This window comes from Montipora foliosa, chromosome 14 (genome assembly GCF_036669935.1).
Source record: "Montipora foliosa isolate CH-2021 chromosome 14, ASM3666993v2, whole genome shotgun sequence".
In the NCBI taxonomy this organism is placed as follows: Eukaryota; Metazoa; Cnidaria; class Anthozoa; order Scleractinia; family Acroporidae; genus Montipora; species Montipora foliosa.
The window spans coordinates 16720633-16743132 of record NC_090882.1 but is presented as its reverse complement, the minus strand read 5'-3'; the positions used below and the strand labels follow the sequence as shown (position 1 = coordinate 16743132).

The following is a 22500-nucleotide window of genomic DNA, read 5'->3' as shown; positions in this document are numbered from 1 at the left end:
ATAAGGTTTGACTAGAGATATTCCCGGTAAAAGTGGCACAGCGAATACTGAACCCCGACGTTTCGACTTCTTCGTTTACCAAAGGGCTTTTCTTTGTCGACAAAACAGTGCTTGTTTTTTCCACCATCAAGTGTTATTTTCTCTGGACTAAGACATCAAAAGTCTCTGTATTGTTAATGTGTGATTTTCATACCTTCTGGACATTTTTTTGTCTTTTCTCCTCTTGAAATATGAACTACAACCGTGTATATTTGACGCGCAAGTGAAATTTTCTTACCCCAAATCAGACAATAGCGTCAGTGTTCACGTTACTTTCGGTCAAATCTCAGCAAATATGTCTTCGTCCAGCGATCGCCATTAGTATGGAAAGCACATATTTGTGAAGAATCGAACTGCTTTGAAAGTTTTCCTTCAAAAGTGGCAGGGCGCACGAAAATGCCCTGTGAAAGTAAACCTAATTTCCATCAAAACTTGGCACTTTGTGGTGCGTTGATTCAACTCTGGGTCATATTATTCAGATGCAATGCATTCTTAAATGCTATGTACTGCAAATAAGACTCTTGCTTGTATTACAATAAATATTAGTCCCAGCTATTAAAAATTATACTTAATTACATAAAAAATGTTTCGTTAATGTAGTAATATTTACAAATACAAATGCCTGCTTACCACAACTTTGCACTGCACTTTTCGATTTGATAAATTTCTTACTTTAAATTTGAGGGAAACTGTAGTAATTGAAATTTTAAAGATATTTACAAACTGTATAGTAACATTTACATGACAAGTAATTATTGTAAAGTATAATAATTTTGTTCATGATGATTTACATGATAAGTAATTATACATTATATTTGTAAATAATGTATATTTTAAAATTTTCACTCCCTTGTGTGGCTGCCTTGCATGGGTGTGTGTGTCACTATTTGCTCCTTTCTGCTTTTGGAATCCCATTTAATAAATAAAACAAATATAACAATTCTTTAAACTTTGTACAGTGAATTATTTTACCTTAATTTGTCTGCACATTCAAGTTTTATGAGACATGTGACTGTGTGCAAGGAATGGCAGCAAAAATAAACAAAAACCAGGTCAATTAAATTTTTTGACACACAAAACAGCCATAATATTCAGGTATACCTTCTCTTCAATTTCTTCTGCAAGTTTTTTGCAGTTACTATAAGTTGCCATACACCAAGAATGAAGTAAAAAATAAAATTAATGAACACAAAATGGTGTGTGATGTTCCATCATCCTAAATCAATGTATATTAATTACTTAACACTGTTGGAATCAATATTAAATTTTACTGGGACATATTAGTTATTAAATACTGGCTCAATTACTGATACGGTAATATTATTGATGTACTATATTTAATAATTAATCCCTTTCACCCCTAAACTGGCCAAAACCGGCCATACTTAGTATTTTACTCATCAATAGGGAACCCCCAGGGGTCAATGGGTTAATTAATAGACTAAAAACATTTAAGATCAATGGCTGCACATTTTGTTCATTTTCATCCTGATTTAGATAAATTTACTTTATTCTCTGCAGTGAGATAGTAACTTACCACAAAAGTGAGCAATGAATATGAATGAGCATGAACTGCCCACATCAATTCTATCACAAAGTCTGCTTTGCCTTTAATTGCCCTTTTAATTTTAAACATTGCACAGAACACAAGACCTGCTTTATGTATTTCCAGACATCCCAATTTTAATTGTACATTTAATGTGGGTGTAATTTTACATCTACAAATGGTCTAGTGAAATTTTTACCTCCCCAAAGAGAACTCATTCAGAAAATTTCATTTCAGTACAACCTACAAGTGTGATGGCAGTGACCACATCATTCGTCACTATTGTATAGATTTCCTAAGAACATCAAAATCACTTTTGAATAACTCGCTGGTAGCATAAATGATGAAAACAATGAATAATTACTATGGCTAGACTTCATGGAGTTACCATAGATCAAGGACAGAATTATCCAATAAAGTAATAAACTGGAACTTCATTATTGACTCATTTTAGCATATATTATCAAGCATGCCTTCATGATCAGTTGATGTATCAAAGAATAATGTTTTGGTTCCGTTAAATGAAATTTCTTGAAATTTTTAAGGTAGTGTATCTTGAGAGTGTTTGCACATGAGATAAATGCAGTGAACCAGGTTGGCCTCAGACACATACACAAAATAGCGGCTGGTATTAAATTTCTGTCGACGTATCTGTTGAGATAAGATGTTCTTTCAAAGGACTGAGGACATCTCATAACTCTAAACGATCAATGAAAGAAAGTGAATGAAGTGACATACTTCCTTCCAGCGCTGCATTCAAGTTGGATAAATCGAAGCCTGCGAGCTCGAGGGATATATTTCGCAACCACGTTAGATAGTACTCCCTTCCCAACAATGGAATCTGGCCTTTGCTCGGGTCTTTTCGCACTTTGAGCATTTGTTGTTCACTTAAATGGAGAAATAAAGCTAAAAAGTATAAAAGCTGACTGGAAGCAAATTCAGAGGCGTTGCTTCCCCGAGCAGACTAAAAGGGCTGCTTGCAAAAAGCGTAACGAAAGAAAACTTTCCATCGACTAAAATGCCCCTTGCAGAATCTTTCCCTGTCACTTAAAGTTTAAATGACCACCTTCAACTGGCAGAAGCTACATAGAACGATCATAGAAGCACAGGTTGAAATCACCGCTTCGAAAGCCATCTTTGTTTATATCTCAGCGCGCGGTTGGAACACTGGATACTACAATTTTCAACAGCCAATCAGACAAAAGTCTCCTTTGTTTTCAAGCCATCACATAGTTGTCCACCCAGCATGTGACTCTTCACGTTTTGCAAGTCCCGGGAATTACGTAATTCACTTTCTTTCACAAAATTCATCGTTTGCCAGTCTTTGTCGTTTCATTTTCTCGTCGTGTTGCACACCATAAATTGGTTTGCAATAGGCAGAGATATTTCCTAATGGCTAACAAACCTCCTACAAAACAAAGGAAGAAGGATGTCTCTGAAACATGCGACGATGTCATGGCATCGTACATGGGTAAGCGACTGGAAGTTTGCGATTCAGTGGCCGATTTTAAATTCAACAAGAAAAGAGTTCGCTTGCTTTCCTCGAGTGCTGATATCTCAGAAGATTGCAAAGGAATTGCTTATTGGATGTGGAGAGATCAGCGAGTACAAGGTTAGTTTCTACAGCATACTGTTTGTTACGTCCCCGAGGGGGGCGGGGGGGGGGGGGTGGCTTTGTTACCTAAGAATGGGAGGGATGCTCGTCGTCGCGCTTAGCAGTGTAAATTTCGGACTTTGGTCTCACTTAGGGTGGTCTGGGCAAAACGCAATCATATGTAGCCGTAGAGGTCTCCTTTAGGGTTGGGAGGGAAGGAATATTAAATTTAAACTGGGTATGCATATTTACACTTTCATATTTCTCCACATAGGTGAAAGAATTAGATGATAATTTCTTTGCCATCATTAAAAGTCACTGTATTCTTCACTTCCCTGTGTTACAACATGGTCTCTTTTAGGGGTCAAAAAAAGCCTGGGCCAAGCCCAGATTGGTCTCCTTTAGGGGTTTCATGTAAAATTTCTGACGAGCATCCCTCCCCTTTTTATATGGGAGTCCCCCCCCTCCCTGGGTGATGTGGACTCCCTTGTTGTTAATGTTGGTAACCTTTGCAAAATAACATACAAAGGGTAACTTGACTGCCTTGAAATTTTTTGTTGCCTCTCTTAACCACATTTTGGGAAAACTTTATATCCTAAGGGGGTCCTGATTAAAAATTAACGATTGCACATAGCAAGAAATGGAAGAATCAGTGGCTGTTGTCAGGTTGTTTGTTTGAAAAAAATTTTAGTTTAGCAACACTTAGAGCAATAATTTACCATATAAGGTCAAACTAAGCTATATACATTTTGTGTAACTGCAAAGAGATCCTAATTCTGAAAGAAGACTTCAAAACAAAGGGATGTTATCTATTAGTCCAATGTAAATACGAAAACAGTGGATACCGTGGAACACGCTCTCTGGGCCAATCAGGGCATGGTTTGTGCTACTGTAACAGTAAACCAGTGTTGAAATACCATGGAAACCTGTAGGGTTCGATACCTCTTAACCTACAGTTAGTGCCAACCAGGCTACAAGCAACCGGTCCCTCATTGGCTACTCAAAGTTTGATTGTCCTTGGCTATTCACCTCTGAGCAACTCATGCAAGATTTGCGCCTGAAAATATTGTAATCTTTGCAGGAATAAAATGAGTTAAAATCATCTTTTCGTGCTATATTTTCTCACAGTCTGTTTCAGTATACACTAAAACAACTTAGCGGTGAAGTAAATAATATCCACCACTTAAGCTACTGACACTGTGGTGAATAGTTGTTAATTATAACAGATCACAGTTATATCATAATTGCATTTGGTAAACTTTTACAAAGCCTGCCTTTGATAATCAAATTTAGTTGTACTTGCTCATTCACTGCAGACAACTGGGCATTGCTGTATGCACAGAGAATGGCCCTGAAACAAGAAGTTCCTCTCTTGGTTTGTTTTTGCTTGCCATCCAAATACCTTCATTCTACATTTAGACAGTACAGCTTTATGATCAAAGGCCTTCAGCAAGTTGAAAAGGTGTGGCATTGATTGTTTTCCACTATACACCCTTGCTTAATTTGTTACTCACGCAGTGTTCCACATGAAATGTTTCTGTATCAGACATGGCCATAATGACTACTTGAGACTAAAAAAAATATAGTAAACCATGCCTGTATTAGTGAATTTGTCAGAGGGAAAGTTCAAAACCCTAGGGATAAAATGGTCACCTGTATTCCATTCAAGTCCTGGCTGTCCTCTTGGCATGAGCAGTATTGCTTATCTTTGACAAAACCCTTGCATGAGTGACAGACTCAATAATAATTATTGGAAAATGTGTCGCTGGTATCACTTCTGATCTGTTGCCTTTGCTATGCTTTCTCAGTGCCCAACTGCTTCTCTGCAGTTGCATTCTGACCATCATTAGCAAACGAAATACATATCCCTCTATCCTAGTAAAACATTTAAAATTGTAAATCTATATATTTGTTTAAAATTATTTTCTGTTAATTTATTTTATTGTCAGGAGTTGGCATCTCTGAATATTAATTTTCACTTGCTTCTTGGGGATCCACATGTTGTCCTCCCTGCATTTGTGAAATCTAACCATATCGGTGGCATAATAACTGATTTCACGCCACTGCGAAAACCAATAAAATGGCTGAATGACATTATTGCCGAGCTGCCAAAAAGTGTCCCAGTTTGCCAGGTTTGTGCTTGATGTAAGGTTATTTTTAATCTTTGAAAAAATAACTTCATTGTGGGTTAAATTTATTAAGATTTGTTCACATGAGGGCATTTAGTTGATTTCCCATTATGGGTGTGTTTTTACATAATGATTGTGATGCTTTATAACAGCATTATACTAGTAGATTATGTTTGAACTTTCTTTTGTGAAGGTTTTTCAAACCTTTTAAAGTAATAATATTATTATAAATGTGTTGTAATCATGGCGTCATCTCAATGACATACCGGAATACTACTCAACTACAGCTTTTAGGTACCTGCAGATTATCCAGGATTGTATTTATATTAGTGAGTGTGCCCAAATATTACTGTATGGCTGTTGTATTTGTAATCTCCTTTGTTGGGTTCTGAGTCATCTTTTATACAACTTTTGTTGTGTTTCATTTATTTTCCACTTCACACAATTCAATAAAGGCACATTTTTTCACCTTTTAGGTGGATAGTCATAATATTGTTCCTTGTTGGCAAGCATCTCCAAAATTGGAATATGGAGCAAGAACGATACGACCTAAAATTCATAACCAGTTAAGAGAGTTCCTTACCGAATTTCCACCAGTGGTGAAGCATCCTTATGAAGGCAAAGGAGCTGAGGTTAATTTCATTTTCATGTTGTGGAAGTAAACTGCTCAGACTTTGTATATTTATTATCTACAGCCACTTAAATAAAATTGATGTAAATTTATCAGAAGTGACAGGTTAACACAGAATAAAAAACTGCACACTGTTAGCCAGAGTCAAACTTATGTCTTTCAGATTATTAGATTGAATGCCCTGCCACTGAGGTACAAAAAAATAATTAAAACTAAGTAATTAATCAGGGATGGCACTAGGATTTTTCAATCTGGGTCCTGGGACCCGCATGTTCGGCCAAATTGGGGTCCCAAGCATTTTTTGGGGGTCAGAAAATCTTGGTGACCCTCTGCGAGAAAAAGAGTATGTAACCAAATGAGAGTAACCAACTTGGAATTAATATTGACGCATATGCATAGGACTAGCCGACAAAGGCTTTTTCTAGAGCCGTTACATTCATTCCTGGACAAGAACTCTGTTAATGAAAGAGCACCCTTTTCAAGGGTTTACGCATCACTGTTTTCCTCCCTTAGGAGCAACGAACAGTGACGTCTTTTGCTATATATTTGCATTAAGTGACTTGCAGAGTACATTCCTCTGAAGAAGACCGCAGAAGGCGGTCGAAAATTTAGTTTTAACCTTTTTAGATGTTCTAAACCCCATTTCTTAGAACTTCAATTATGATCACAGATCGCTCCAACAGTTTTACAAACAACAGAATATACTGACAAATCAAAGCAAGTTGTGAGAGTTATTTAAGTCAGTGCCTTGCGTCCTGGGACGCATTAAAATTTCAATGATGCATTTTTTGGATTTTATTTGCGTAAAAATGCACGATTTCTGCGTTAACGCGATCCCTGTTAATTCATTTCACTACTTTGAGTATCTTGAAACATTGATTGCATGCAACAGCCTCATTGCTTAGTAGCTCAGTTGATTGTGAGTTCCATCTCTTTCTAGATCAAATTCATGGTCTTAAAATAACTTAGGGAAAGAGTTGCCTTTGTAATTACATCAGCAGGTGGTTGGTATATGTAATCATGCAGGCGTGTACAAAAAGTTCAGCCAACGTTTAACATGAAGTACCAGTATATTTCATACTCTGGATAGTGACTAATCCCCGGGATAAACTTATCCGGTCTTTGAACAACTGGATTTTCATAACTGACACTGCTTAACATTGTTCCTAAGGCTTACATAATAGATATTTTGCTTAATTGTTTGTCCTATCTCATCGAGCATTTTGTATCTATTTTTGTTGCTAATTTCTTGTCTAGATATTTCAGCCTGTAAATCACAAGTTGGAAAGAGATTGTTTGGCCTCAATAACTTTTATTTATTTATTGGGATTTACATTTCCCATCTCCTTTATTTTAATATTAATTTTTACAACTTACAACTTTAATTCTGAGACTATTGCTCTGAATCTTTCTGTGAGATAGACAGACTGGACGGCAGTGGATCAATTCATTGAGGTTGACCGTAATGTGAAAGAAGTTGCCTGGGCTGAAGGGGGAACCAAGGCAGGGCTGGAAATGTTAGAGTCGTTTTGCGAGGACAGACTCAAGTATTTCGCTCTGGACAGAAACAATCCCACTAAAAAAGCATTGAGTGACTTGTCACCATGGTTTCATGCAGGTAATGGTGGTAATTGATGGTAGTGTGGCCAGTAACCTGGTCAGTACTCTAGATCTAGTGACCGACTATGTTGGTAGAGTTTGTCCGAAATGCTTAGAGTTGTACTCGTCCAAGTTTTGCCAAAATGAACTTGGCACATTTGGAGTTTGGGTCAAGAGAAGTATTATTTTATTCTTGCTATTTTTTCCAAGGTACATTATCATTTTTTGATTGTGATTATTAATTATTGTGATTTCCTCTTGTTTAGGTCAGATAAGTGTTCAAAGAGCAATACTCAGAGTACGAGAATTCCGCAGCAGGGCTAAAGAGTCTGTTGAAGCATTTGTTGAAGAGGCTGTGGTGAGAAGGGAATTGGCTGACAACTTTTGCTTTTACAATCAAGAGCATTATGATTCTATAGAGGGAGCATACAACTGGGCAAAGAAAACCTTGAAGGATCATGCAGCAGACAAACGAGAATATCTGTACACCAGAGAACAGCTTGAGAATGGACAGAGCCATGATGACTTATGGAATGCAGCTCAGGTATTTTTATAAAAGCAGGCTTACAAAATCTGCACCTTGCTTAGTTTTTTTAGCGTTAAAATAAAATCTTCGGTCCTCTGTTTCTGACAGAAAGTCATACATTTTGAGGTTACCCATCCAAAAACTAACCCCACTGGATAGGGGTTAACTTCAGTGAAGGTTTGTCTTGGGAAGCTATCAGAGGCTTGTTGTGATTTTTAAGGGAACTTGAAAATGATCAGCATGTCACTAGTCAGCCTCAAAGCCAATGTTTCTCCATTCCCTTTTATTTTCTTGAATCTTTCTGTGTTTAGTGTTTTACTAGTAACCACGTCTTCTCATGGGGCTATTTACCTAAGACATCTACCATGGCGCACACTGTTAAACTCCTGCATATGACCTGCCCTGCATGTTGGCCCTTTCGTCCTCTCCCTGGATGATATACAAAAAGTAAGAAAACAGGGGTTTGTTTACAAGTTTGTGTCTTTGGCATGAACTGCTTAGTGATCTTTGTAATTGCCTAGCCTAGAAATCAGTTCATTGCATAATCATTTTTCTCTGAAATTTTAGCCAGATGTACCAGATGTACCAAGATTGCTTTAAAATTTTAAAATTCTACCAATAATGTGTAGGCTCATTAGCACTTTTGTCCCTGGAAAATTTCTTAGTTTTTGATAGCTAACATCTCACACTACTTAAAATGGCTTGATGCCTTCTGTAAGTTTGTATGTTAATGAAGTAAAATGTACACATTAATATCAATGGAAACTTGTCTATATTCTGCTAATTTTTTCTTTTTTTTTCCATGGAAGCTTCAATTGGTAAATGAAGGCAAAATGCACGGTTTCTTAAGGATGTACTGGGCAAAGAAAATTCTTGAGTGGACCACATCACCTGAAGAAGGTCTTGAGATATCTCTCTATCTCAATGACAAATACTCATTGGATGGCACTGATCCTAATGGCTATGTTGGTAAGACATGATATCAAAAATAAAACCATTTATCCTACATTAACTAAAGTGGTTGTCAAGGGTATGCAGGGGGTATCACAGAGGTAACTTCCCCCTCCCCTCACAGATAGCAAATTCTTCCAGCCCAACCATAAACTCTGATCCAGGGACTTGTGCCTCTGGGGACCTTCTTTGTAGTCAGTCAGCCCCAGAGATAGATTAGTGGCACCCTTTCTCCACTGAAGGCAAATACCCCTCCAAACTGGCAATGAGCCCCATCCAGATACAGTGTACCTGTCTCACCAAGTGAACTGTTGAAAGGAAAAAAAAAGGGCGGTGGCGTACAGGAATGCTAAATACATGTACAAGCACTCTACTGTAAAAAGTGCTTTACAACAAAATACACTCAACGACTTACTCTAAGTACTTGGAAAACAATCCTTGTGAACCTGTTTTGCATAAGTTGATGACCAATAATCGAAAATGTCTGAAATGCTCTTACTGCAAATTTCATCAATCCTTTTCCCTCCCCCCACCCCCCTGGGCTGACCCTGTTGACTGTAAAATCAGCTGGTGTTAGGTAGAGCAAAATATACCTGTCCAGTGTCTTTCTAAGGAGAGAAAGGGTTTGGCCCCCACTGAAAAGTAAAACTGTCTGGCATTTGAGTAAAACCCAAGAGTTTACTCTAACTTACATTGGAGAGATGTAAATTGCCATTTACTTAAAATTAAGGGAACTAACAAGATTGTGTGCTTGGTTTTAATACGTGCAGGATGTATGTGGTCAATTTGTGGAATTCATGATCAAGGATGGGCTGAAAGGCCAGTGTTTGGAAAAATTCGTTACATGAACTACAATGGCTGCAAAAGAAAGTTTGATGTTGGAGAGTTTGTGAGGAAATATGGAGCAAGCACGTCGAAAGAAGCCAAAGTTGATGGCCCTCTAAAGAAGAAGAGAAAGGCCAAATAACTGACAAAGTGTAGGATTCTGTTGTGTTTTAACATTTTAGATTTCACTCATAGTTATTTTATCAAAGCAAGTTGTTTTATTACAGTTCAACCTGAATGCTGCAGTGTAATTAGCAAATTAAAGAAGAGGACTTGAATCTATGTGTGTTCTTTGGTCTTGAAGTGAAAAGAAACTTTTGCTCATTACCTGTGTTTAGCCTTACACAATCTCCAATCCTCTCTGCGGCAATTAGAGGGAAATACCAAAGAGAATTGAGAATTCATTAAATAAAAATTTCAAAAACCTTTTTGATAAACAGGAGTTTAACTTTTCAAAGCTGGTACAAGGTATGCTGCACATTTCTCTGGTATTGGTATACTGCACCACATTGTGAGATTCTTGGAAATCTTGCCTTCTGAAGTGCATCCATATTAATCCCTGAAATGATGGTTCACTCTTCTGTATGTCAAACTGTGCAATTGGTGATCTTATGACAGAATGCGTAAAATAACAAAGGTCAATGCAACTATTGATATCACATGGCGTAATGTGCCTATGGGAAAGAAGATATTGCTTGGCAACAGGTGAAGGGACAACTGAAAAATCAAAGTCCTGGGGCACGTTTATTGAAAGTCCCGAAACTTTATGGGTCACTTTCGGTTTTTAACAATATACACTTAATGTATGGTCCTGAGGGAAACAGTTAGTTTTGTTTTCCCGAGAGTCCTCATGTTTCCCGCGACAGACTTGAGGGAAAACAAAACTAATTAGTTTCCCAAGGGACCAGACGTTAAGTGCTTTGTTATATATTTAGATTTTTCCTGCAACAATCGCAGCAAAACATCTGGAGCGGGCAACAACTGCGGAATTGTATCCCGGTTGGGATACATTTGAATTTGATCAGGGCCACGTGACCAAGAATCAACCAATCACAGTGCTCGTTTTGTTGAGCGAAAGTCTAGGTATATAACAATTCCTTTTGTATCTCAAGAACCGAGAGGATTTCAGTTGTCAAACTTCACAGTCATTTTTATTTTTGTTACCTTGAAAACATGTTAAAAGATCGGCTTTCCAAAACAAGCAGTTGGCACTTTCACAAATGGCTTTTCGGGCCCGAGAGGTTTTCAGGACTTAGAGAAGTGGGCACCTGGACTGGGCAGGATACTATCGATCTCAAACATCCGTGGACAAGGGCTTTTTTCCAGCCCACTTCACGGATCGTTAATTTCAGTCTGCGGTTAAAAAATTCTGATCATGTGATAACATTTCTTGTGGCCCTGCGGTTTGGAAAATACCAATCTCATGACGCTGTTTAGTGTTGTTGCCCCCAAAGAGAAAAGTGCGAAACAATGTTGACGGCGAGTAACAGTGGCCGAAGCTATTATGGGTAACCCAGGAAAAGCCTTGTTCAAGGAAATAAGAATCAGGTGGAAACTTTTCTTCAGGTTTTTTTCTTTTCTTGGCCGTGGGAAGAACGAAGGACTAGCGGCATATGGTTGGCATTTTCGAAACCACAGAGCCACACAAAATTGTTATCACATGATCAGACTTTTTCAACTGAAATCTACGGTCCATGAAGTGGGCTGAAAAAAGGCCCTTGTCCACGGACGTCTGAGATCGATAGTACATGACTGTACAAACCAACAAACTCTTTAGCATAGTCAGATGCTTTACTCATTGAGTTACATTTGCTCAACTGTGGAACCAGAAATAAAATAATGAGAAAACAATCACACTGGCTTAAAATTATAAAATTTATTTCTTTTGTAAATATTTCTATCCTTTAAATCCCTTTCACAAATTAATTAATGTATAAGAAATCTACTTAAACTGACTTGGAATTTTACACTAAAATTTGGTCTCAGTTATTCAAAGGCCAGATAACTTTATCCAGTGGACAAATCACTATTCATCAGTTTCAATCTCTGCAAAGATTTCAGTATTAATTACAACTCTGAATATGCACACTCTAAGCACATCTAGTTAAAAGGTGGGTGTTTATACCTTGGCCAAAGTTTAACATGAAGTATATTTTATGCTCTGGGCCCAGTTGATCAAAAGCCAATTAACGCTAATCCCAGATTAAAAATTAACCAAGGAGTTTATTTCTCTACTCCCAAATGCTGTTCACCGCTGATATTCAGCAATACTTTACATTTGAAGAAGTCATTCTTGAAAAATAAAAATAAGAAAAAGAAATTTTCACCAAAAAGTTGAAAACATGAAACAAAAGTTTACGCTAATCCTGGATTAAAACAAGCGGACCCTGGACACTGACTTGTCCACTGGATAAACTTATCCCTCTTTTGATAGCTGGGGGCACTTCAAATACACAGTTTTCTTTTCTTTCTTTTTTTCCGAAAAACTTTCATTTTGGTCTTAAAATTTCTTTTTGTCCTATCTTGTAATCTTTATGGTTATTAAAGTCAATTACTCCATTTTAAAGTATAGCACTCTATTGTAGTATCACTCTTTCAATAAATGTACAAAAGCAATTTCATAAAATAATTCTTTTTCTACACGACTGTCAATAACCTGGCATTCTCAGAGTACCTTTGAGGTGCTTCAGCTAAAACTTGCCACTTAAAAATCTTTGAAGGAAAAACCCTTCCTGGTAAAAGCAAATTGTAATTTCAGTCTTTACACTGTATATTTATTAATCATACTGTGCAGCAAGCAAAAAAACTGTTTAAATAAATTTACTGTTCTTTGAAAAGCCTGACTTTTTCAGCAACGTCATTCCTGTTAGCCTTCTCAAGAGCTTTCACAAGGTTGCTCCTTGTAGCTTTGTTCGTCTCTTGACGTTTCCATGCATTCAACATAGCAATGATTTTGTCAGCAACTGAATTGTTGTCTGCATCCAGAGCATCTACCTGGTCATTCGGAATTCCCAGGAAGGAAGCAACTATGGTCCACTGCCTTGTGATTTGCTGAGAAACATCAGCAATGAGGGCTTCGGGAACATCTTCTGAAACTGTAGAGAGTATTGGTTGTTAGAGTTGAGCTGTTCAAGGGCACAGTAAAGGTCGTGACCACTGAGACTGCCCACTTCATCATTGTCAGGATTGCTGGGGGAGGGTGGGGTTTGCAATATCTGTTTTTCCTTCTCACCATAAATTATTTGGGATAGGGAAGAGTTGCATGCAAGTCCAAGGGGCTCATACAGTTAGAGCTCATCCCAATTTTCTTAGCACAAAGCAACTTGGAGTATTGCAACTATGCCTTGGACAGGTTTTCTCTTTGAGATGGGAGGGAGAAAAGGGAGAGCTCTTCTATCCAATTAATCATTGTACTAGATCAAATGAAGATAACACGGGTAATACCTTTATTCAAAGCTAATGACCAGTTGCTATTCACTAACTATAGCCCTTTTTCGGTTCGACCTAGTTTTTCCAAATTTTTTGAGAGAACAATTTATAACCGTTTAAATAACTGTCTAATTTGAATGTCCTTTGTGATGAGCAGTATGGCTTCAGAAAAAATCACTCCACTACACTTGATTTGATTGATTTGCAGGATAAGATTTCCTCTGCTTTGGATTGTGGTGACATAGCTGTTGGTATTTTCCTTGATCTCTCAAAAGCATTCGATACAGTTAATCACAATATTTTGTTTGACAAACTTGAACGCTATGGTAAAGGAAAGAAGGGAACTCAAATTGCTTTCACCTTGTAATTTTACTTTCACTACTCTATATATATTTCAGCACCTTAATTAAAGAACTAAGTGTTTGCAATTGTATTCTCCATTACCAACTTATAAGTTCAAACTGCTTTTAATTTGTAAATTTGTGTTCAAATACTTCATACTTCAACACATTAAACAACACAATGAATATTGGTGAATACAAACAAAGACGAAGTCAAGGTTTTTTGTTAACCGATATTCACCGAGCCTAAGGTGATTGTTTTAGTTTTAACTACATAGGTAATTCTTTGAAAAAAATTATATGCATGTTCTTTAAAACGTACATTTTACAAACGAAAACTGTACCTGGCTCACAACGTGAAGGAGCATCTAACACCCTCTTCACGACATCTTTAACACAACAACAACAACGTTAGTAATCTCATAACACAACATAAATTTAACAATCAAGGAAATAATTTGTTCCGAAGTGTCAGTGGGGGAAATAAACTCATCCAGGAAGTGAGGAGGAATTGATAGAAGATGAATCTCATTATTACTCATTTGTATTGTGTTGAAAAAAAAAATGACTTTGCTTCTTTCCTTTTCTCTAAAGGAATATTGACCCAGACAAAGTCCAATGGGAAATAGGACTATCTGCTTATCCAGAATTAACTGCACTGGCTTATAAGAAAAGTACTATTTACCAGCCTAAGTTTGTCTCTATTGAAAAAAAAAGGCACTCATTGTCAAGTATGGTCCTTAATTGACACAATTTTTCCAAATATGCAGGATCTCGTGCCACAAAAGCTTAATCTCTCTGAATAAAGGGATGGATGTAACAGTGAAAACTCATCTCACCAAACATGCCTTTAGAAAGTAAGTTAGAATTTTTAGTCAGTGCTTTTTAACTAAAATCACGAAAGTGGACTTGGTCACATTTCATTAAATTACGATATGATTAAAGCCAAATTTTGGCTTTTTTCAATCAGCTTGGTTCTTAAGTTTGAAGTTGCATGTTTATGAAAGCAATCTTGATTGTTTGAAATGCTTGACCCATTGAGTTTGGTCCACTTTACTCATCTTTTATACTGATATCCAGACTGAGGAAGAGCATGCAAGTACTTGATTCTGTTATTATTTGGCAACTCACCAGGAGGGGGATAGATAAGGTTGATGTCAAACTTTTCTCCTCTCAAAAACATGCTGCCCTTCTTGCAAATCTTTGTCTGTGTGGAAAGACCCTTGCTCGCTGAATTAGTACTCATCCAGTTGCATGGAAATAGGCAAGGGCTTGGTTTCCCTTTCTGCGTACAAGGTGGGCATAATGAAAAACGCTGTACATTCAGTCTCTGCCATTCTGCCAACAGTGCTTCTGTTTCCTGTCGTAGTTGAAGGAAATCGATATTCAAGAACATTCTGCAATGTGACTTAAGCCATTTTTGATAGTCAATTCTGTGATTGGTTTTTATCAAATGCACTGATAAAGATTCTGTAAATTACCTACCTCATCTAAGGCTGCGTTTATACAAATGCAGTTTCACATCGATGCGATTTCACAACCTTGAAACCGCATTAACATCAATTTGGAAGTGTTTACACGGAACCGTTTTTGCCAGAAAATCAAAGCCGTGATGGTATAAGCAAGTGCTGCACTACATGCTAAATTCACCATTTTTAATCAAACAATGCACATTTCCCACCAAAATAGTCACTATTGAAATTGATGTGGTTTCACTGTTTACATGACAGATGAACGGTGTTGGTTTGAAAACGCTCCACTTTCGGCAACAGTCTTGATTGTTGTCGTGTCAGCAGAAGGCATAACCGCATCAGTTACAAGTCAATTTTTATTTTTCTTTGGTTTTAAGCCTTGATTAAAATGAATCACCTGTTTATTTTAACTGAAATTTGTTTTCTTTTGGTCTGCCATTACTAATTTTAAAATCTTGAGAGACCTGGATCGAGGAGAAAATAGTTTAAGAGTGCAATGTGTGTGTACACAGCTGAATAAAATATGCAGAGTTTTGGGCTTTCAGAGTATTTAACTTGCGTTGAAGTTAGTGAGTCAATGATGTCACTTTTCTTAGATCCCACGCTCTGAGGTCCAATCGGTCAGTTTTTAACGTGAGTAATGGCAGACCATGAAATCCAAAACTTACACTCAAAATAAACAGCATTTGGACAAAAATCAAAGCTCAAAATTTTGCCAGTCAGGTGTTGAGCAATCACACTTTCAAAATTTGAAGAAAAAAGGGAAGTGATTTTTTGATCATAGTACCAATTTCAGGGAAGAAGAGGTTTTAGTTGTTTGATTGTTAATTTGGTACTCACCTGCACAAGATGGAGGAGAACTTCCCATAGTATTTCTCTACAACCCTTAGGCGTTCTTCCTCTGATATGAATCGCAGGTGAGTTCGATTCTGTTCCAGGAGGATGTTTATCGTTCCAGATTAGTACACGGTGGTCATTCGTTAACAATATCACATGATCCTTCCAATTGTAGTGGTCACAGTGTGGAGAACAGCAACGGACTCGAAGACGATTGAATAAACCAGGAGGCAGGTAAGCCATCATAAACAGCAGATGAATCTCGTCCTGTAGGTAGAGTGAATAGTGACAATAACAATGATGGGGGTTCTTAAATCTACGTCATGGTTCCAACAGCTGTCAAATCTCCTGACTTTCGGCTGAAATTGTTTTTGTAGACCTTCATTAAATAGGAACTTTAAAACCTATGACGGTGGCATTGATGAAAACATCACCTCAAAATACAACTTTGCACTATCTTAGAAACAGACAGAGTACTCTTTGAGATTCTTCCATCTCATTCACGTTATAGAATGTATAAAAGTGGTTTCAGAGTTAGGGCTATAATTATGCCATATGCTGCATTGTGCAAGGGTGCACATATTCATTGTTGAAAGTCATTGCAGATCTAACCCAGTTTGGACCATCGCTGTTTTTTCTCATCATTTTTACTCCCACATGTCCCCTTCAGCCGGAAATAAAAAAATTAATTGGTAGCATTGTACTGACAGCCTTGTCAGTGTGACAGAAGCCAGGTGGTGGAGCGTGGTAGGGTTGTCATGTGTGCCACATTGTGTGTGGAGTCACAATTGTCTCCAGCACAGTAACCCAAAGACCATCTTTCCATTGAGTTTAAATAAACAAAAAATAATAATGATTGTGCATACTTGTGCCTACATGTACGTTTATTGCACAAGTCAGACCCTAGATATACATGACTTGTACACCAACGATCTGTACATACCTGATCTTCGGGTAAGGTGTCTGGCATGGGGTCTACTGCCTCAGGATATTCTCTCAAGAACCATGGAACTAAAAGACTCCGCTCATCTGAACCATCAGGGGGCATTGGGCATGCAAGGCCGAGGTGATGCAGCAGTTCTACCATTTGTGGGAACATATCATCATCAAGATTCATTTCATGCCACAGACACCTAATATGCAAACAAACAAACAAACAAAAATGCAGGGTACACTAAACACTAAATCAAAAACTTGTAAACTGAATACTTTTATCTACATGTTTATTATGGAAAACCTGATATTCTTTGATCCCACCTGACATCACAGCACCCATGTTGGTGGAAAGAACAATGCAGAAAGAAAAATGCAGCTCAAGTTTTGCATGTTAATTAAAATATGCAAAACGTGACTTGCGTTTTTCTATTGTTTTGGCAAAAACATTTTTGTTGCAGCTAATTGCCATGACAGCTCAACAAGGTCAAACCGTGAGTGCAATCAAAGAATACATCCACACTAACACTGAAATCCAAGTACAGCTGCCCATCACAGTTGAATCGTCACAGACAAACTTTGAAATTAGTCTCACTAGCCTTATTGCAGTAATCATAACTTAATTTATTATATGTTGCAGATAATTTTGTTCCTTGGGAACCAAACTTGGTCATTCTGTTTCAATTTACCTAGGTCAACGTGTTTTAACTTAGATCACGTGGTTTCAACTTAAGTCAGTTTGGAGCAGGTACAAAACACAGGGCACAGGTCATTGTTTTACCAATACAGAAGCAACCCTCACCATTTACACATGCTAACAATAGGCCGAAAAACGTTTGTTTAGGCCTAATTGGGCTTAAGGTTAGCTTTAATGAATGTTTAGGATGATCTGTATAGGTAAAACAATGACCTGTGACCTGGGTTTTGTACAATGTACCTGCCCCAAATTGACCTATTGTAGGTTGAAACAAAATGACCTAGTTTGGTTGCAAATTAACCTAAGGAACAAAATGACCAGCATGATATATTCAACAGAATATCACGTTTCTGATTGGTTGATGGCAAATTCATGAATAGGTTATAGATTGCAATACAGAAGTTGCTATGGAAACACAGGGATGGAGCAATTTTGTTGAGTATAAATTGTACGAACTTGCTTGTGCATTTTGTGATTTATGATCACTTGTGATGTTTTGAAACTTCTCATGCCTATATATAAATCACAAAATGCACTTGTGGTCATGCAATTTCCTATACATAACCAAGATGATTAAGCAAGGGAATAATAATGCATTGTTAAATATCATTGTCGGGGGAGGCACGGTGGCCTCATGGTTAGTGCGCTCGACTCAGGATCGAGCGGTCCGGGTTCGGGGCCTGGCAGGGGACATTGTGTTGTGTTCTTGGGCAAGACACTTTACTCTCACGGTGCCTCTCTCCACCCAGGTGTATAAATGGGTACCGGTGTAATGCTGGGGGTAACCCTGCGATGGACTAGCATCCCATCCAGGGGGGAGTACAAATACTCCTAGTCGCTTCATGCTACACAAACCGGAGATAAGCGCCGGCCTGATGAGCCTTCTGGCTCGTAAGCGGAGACTTTACTTTAAATATCATTGTCACTGTCGTAGCCTGGCTCACTACAGGGTGATTTCTTACACACAAAGTGACTTGCAAAATATTATTTTTGTCAAGATTCTTAATTCCCTGTTTCTTTCACTTTCACTTTAAATGTCATCTACCGCAGACCAGCGAGACACAGCTGTCTGGGCATTGTAGTAGTTCAATGGGTAGAGCATCCAATCGGTGTTTCAGAGGTCATAGGATTGAATCCTGCCTAGAACTCTAATTTTCAGTCTGTTGTCCTTTTTCTCATTGCCAAACCACAAACTAGTTTCCCACCCTTCTCACGTCATTATCATGGGAACTGGAGCCTTATCATTTCTTAATACATTACCTCAAAAGAGACTCAGACAACAATGCTTCTTTTAGTAGTTTTGTCTTGAGGTTTTCAAAATTACCCCCAATGACATTATACTTGAAATACACTTCATCAAATTTCAGTGTTGCCTCCAAATCATGACGAAACAAGCACTTGACCAACTTTGCCAACCACTTCAGGTCAATGAAGACATCATAGTCAGATGGAATGCTCTTGTAATATCTCAATTCTCCAATTGAATCCAAGTATGAGAGGGCAGACCTCGTTCCCAAGGGAGAAAGACTAGTATGTTCTTTTGTAAAGCTTTCAAAATCATTGAAAGACATACAGTGAACTTGATTCTTCACTCTTAGATTCTTCAATGCTTTCTCAAGTGTAATCCAATCCTCTGGTAAATCTATGCCAACAGAGGGAAACAGTTGGGAGTCATTTGCGACACGGATGATCTCATCTTGTAGCTCTTTCATTCCAGTGAGTTCCCCAATACTACTGACTGGAACCATTGCAATGTAACTCTCATTATCCGATAATTGATCCTAAATTAAACAAAATTAATTTGTGCAATAAAATACAGTAAATATTACTAAAGATCTTAATAAAAGCCTTAGTGCAACCAATCCATGTACTAATTATTATTGTTTCAATACATTTCATGTCTCAAATGCTTTGCATAACTTAAGTTTTCTTGATAAGATATTTGGGTGTAATATGGGGAACAAATTCTAATACAGTCGCACCTCGATTATCCGGACTTGTTTGGACTAGACGAAATAGTCTGGATAATTGAGAACAGAAACTGATTACATTAAGAAAGCAACATTTAGTAACAAAGCAACTCTAAGCCAATCAGAACTCATTTGAAAGTTCTGCTTACATGTAAGTTACGACACGTGCGAGTGCTGCTTTATTTTGCTTTTTGAAAGTGAAACAAACTCGCCTTTACTTCACTTTTCAACTCTGTAGTTTTAAAAAGAATATGGCTACGGATCTTGATCATGACTAATTTATAAATATTCATGGCAAAGTTGGGACCAGAGAACAAGTCCAGATAATCGAGAAATCCAGATAATTGAGGTTCGACTGTATTGATTTTTGACTGAATGATAAGGCAAGATAATACTAAGTTTGGCTTTCCTACATTATGAAGAATCACATTGATCTCAAATGAGTATTTTCCAATTTGGCCTTTGATATGGTTTACTAACAGACGCTCTTCAATCTGCATAATTATCATACAAACTCAATCAGCCAGACAAATGTGACTCACCGGTCGTTTGGATAAACCTGAAGAGATGATTGGGGGATTATTTTTCTTCCACTCAGGATCACTGCCTCCCTGTACAGCATTTTTCAATCCTTTCTTCTTCTTTTCTAAGATTTCACGGTCAATCAATGTGCTCTGCCCTTTGCAGTAATGCATCACACGTTTAACGATATCATCACACCGACTTTTGACGAGGCATTCATCACTCGTTTCAAATTCATCCAAATGAGTTGGGACTATCATGACTCGTGGCTTCAACACACGAAATGTAACCAAATCTAGCCAATCACCAATAGTTCTGCAAAAACAGCTTTTAGTTGAATCGTAGTTGAAAAGATCCACGACCAAGATATGCAGTGCCTCTAAAAGATTATGCCAACACAGAATGACAGTTAGTAATCAGCTGTAATATTTGAAGCACTTCAATTAAAGGGAAGCAGGAAGGGAAAACTGGCATGCACTCGCCCCCCCCCCCCCCCCCAAAAAAAAAAAAGAAAAAAAATTGTGGTAGCTAGCTGGGTTAAAATCCCAGAGGTAATCCTTGCATGGGGTGTGTTTGGTTCTAGTCCTGCTACAAAAGACTTTTTTATGTGTACACTGATTCCCTCTTAAAAAAACAAGACGGGAATTATTTGGGCCAGGTGATACCCGTGAAAAATCTCAGAACTTCACTTTCACAGTGAATAGATTGTTTTTACTGTCACGCTACAAACAAATAAACTCCAAACCGTTCAATAAAATAGGCCAAGAACAAGGAATGTTGTAGGAAACAAATTAAATTTATAAACCACCTCTCCAGTTCTGAGGGCTCTGCGGTTCATCATTTGTCGAAGTGTTTCACACAACTTTACAGTTTAAATTGTATGGAATCGCTGTGTTGGTGTACAGCTGTGGTACACCAATATGGCGGCCAGAAATTAATGAAAACATCTGGAGTTCACTTTGCGATGAAAGAGCTTACTTTTAGACCTCTCATGAGATAAAATGAGTGTGCATGCACACATCTAATGTACTTGAAAGGCTTTAAATGTTGAGAATCGTAGGGATAGACTTTTTTTTCACTAAAATAATGATGGTGTTACACAAGGTGACAATTCAGAAATTCAAAATGCTGTATTTTCAAAACGAACCATGTCACGGAACTGGAAACTTGAAAAAAGATATATTTTTTTAGGTCATCTTCAACCTCCTATCGATAAAAATTCTGAAGACCTTGCGATTTTGATGTATTATTGAGGAATACTGTATTATTACAGTAGTTATGCTATATACATGTATAATAACAGTACCTGAAGAAAGAAAAAATGGATGAGTGAGTTGATAACGTCGCTGACCAGCAAAATCAGCAATATGAAACTCTATCCCATCAGGAACTGGACGCCAAGTGTAGAAATCAACACCCACAGTACTATGTGCTTGGCCGTCTGGAAATGTGAGCGCTGTTGCATTCACAAGGGCGTATGCAAGACTTGATTTTCCAGCACCAGCTTCTCCCAGTAACATGACTTTGAGACGCTGTGAATGAACTGCCTGTGTGTCAACAGCCTCTAGTGACTCAAAATAACCTCTGATACTGCTCAATCCACGTTTGCAAACATCAATGGGTGGTCTTCTTAAATTACTGTTTCCATCAACTATTAAGGAGTCAAGAACAGGCATCTCAATAATGGAACGAGGAATGCAGGTGAGTTTGTTGTCAAACACGTTAATGTGCTTGCAGCTTTCTAAATTCTTAATCTCATCCGGCAAGGTTATCAGTGTGTTCTCCATAATCAAGAGAAGTTTTAAGTTGCAAAGTTGTCCAAGCCTTGGAGACAACTCTGATATCTGATTCCTTTCAGCGCTGAGTTTCCTGAGATTGGTCAGGTTGTATAACTCTTCCGGAAGCTTTGATAGATTGTTCTTTCCAAGTCTGAGACCTTCCAAGCTCTTCAGATTTCCTACTGCAGGTGGTAACTCCATTAACTGGCAACCAATAAGGTACAAGTCTTTCAAATTTGGAAGATTAAAAAATTCATCAGGAAAACTACCAGTGTTACCAAGGTTATTGTAACTAAAATCCACCACAACAAGACTTGACAAATTCTGTATTTCTTGTGGAATCTTTGTCAGTGTGCAATTATCCATGTAAAGTTTCTTGACTTTACAAAGCCGACAAATTGGCAAAGGGAAGGCTTCAAAATGGTTCCCAGCTAAATGCAGTTCTTCAAGGTGTGAAAAGTTACCAAACAGTTCTGGCAATCTTAAAAGGCCATTATCTGGTTTTATGGGACTACAACTCATGAAAAGTGTCCTCAGTTGTTTTAGTCCACAGAATCCACTCGGGATTTCCTTCACATAGTTTGAAAATAATCGAAGATCATTGATTCCATGAATGCTCCAGATTCCTGGAAAATCTTCTGGTGTAATGGGCTCATATCCTGTAAGATCCAATGTGACTTT

At 37.8% G+C, this 22500-nt stretch overlaps 2 protein-coding genes across 5 annotated transcripts in view; one reads left to right on the top strand and one right to left on the bottom strand.

Moving 5' to 3' along the window:
- The first annotated feature begins 2831 nt into the window (after positions 1-2831).
- Positions 2832-10118, top strand: LOC137985001 (deoxyribodipyrimidine photo-lyase-like). The gene is made up of 8 exons (XM_068832391.1): positions 2832-3197; positions 4496-4641; positions 5129-5311; positions 5785-5940; positions 7362-7557; positions 7805-8082; positions 8874-9033; positions 9786-10118. The coding sequence occupies exons 1-8, from the start codon at positions 2978-2980 to the stop codon at positions 9980-9982; spliced, it is 1536 nt and encodes a 511-aa protein (XP_068688492.1). The 5' UTR covers positions 2832-2977; the 3' UTR covers positions 9983-10118.
- A 147-nt stretch (positions 10119-10265) lies between these two features.
- LOC137984998 (uncharacterized) overlaps positions 10266-22500 on the bottom strand; it is a 52294-nt gene continuing 40059 nt past the window's right edge. For all 4 annotated transcript variants that reach the window (XM_068832385.1, XM_068832386.1, XM_068832387.1 and 1 more), the window contains 8 exons: positions 21348-22500; positions 20062-20420; positions 18810-19330; positions 16863-17052; positions 15923-16186; positions 14742-14970; positions 13955-13999; positions 10266-12935 (listed from right to left, as the gene is read on the bottom strand). The exon at positions 21348-22500 is cut by the window's right edge and continues 104 nt beyond it. In XM_068832385.1, coding sequence (XP_068688486.1) covers positions 12661-12935; positions 13955-13999; positions 14742-14970; positions 15923-16186; positions 16863-17052; positions 18810-19330; positions 20062-20420; positions 21348-22500 — 3036 coding nt within the window. In that variant the 3' untranslated portion in view covers positions 10266-12660. The remainder of the gene's footprint in view (positions 12936-13954; positions 14000-14741; positions 14971-15922; positions 16187-16862; positions 17053-18809; positions 19331-20061; positions 20421-21347) is intronic.

What these genes read in the sequence shown, in the direction of transcription:
- LOC137985001 (XM_068832391.1), top strand. Translation starts at nt 2,978, where the DNA reads ATGGCTAACAAACCTCCTACAAAACAAAGGAAGAAGGATGTCTCTGAA. An exon ending in ATGAAGGCAAAGGAGCTGAG is followed by an intron (nt 5,941 to 7,361) that starts GTTAATTTCATT and finishes TCTGTGAGATAG; the next exon opens with ACAGACTGGACGGCAGTGGA. An exon ending in ACTTATGGAATGCAGCTCAG is followed by an intron (nt 8,083 to 8,873) that starts GTATTTTTATAA and finishes TTTCCATGGAAG; the next exon opens with CTTCAATTGGTAAATGAAGG.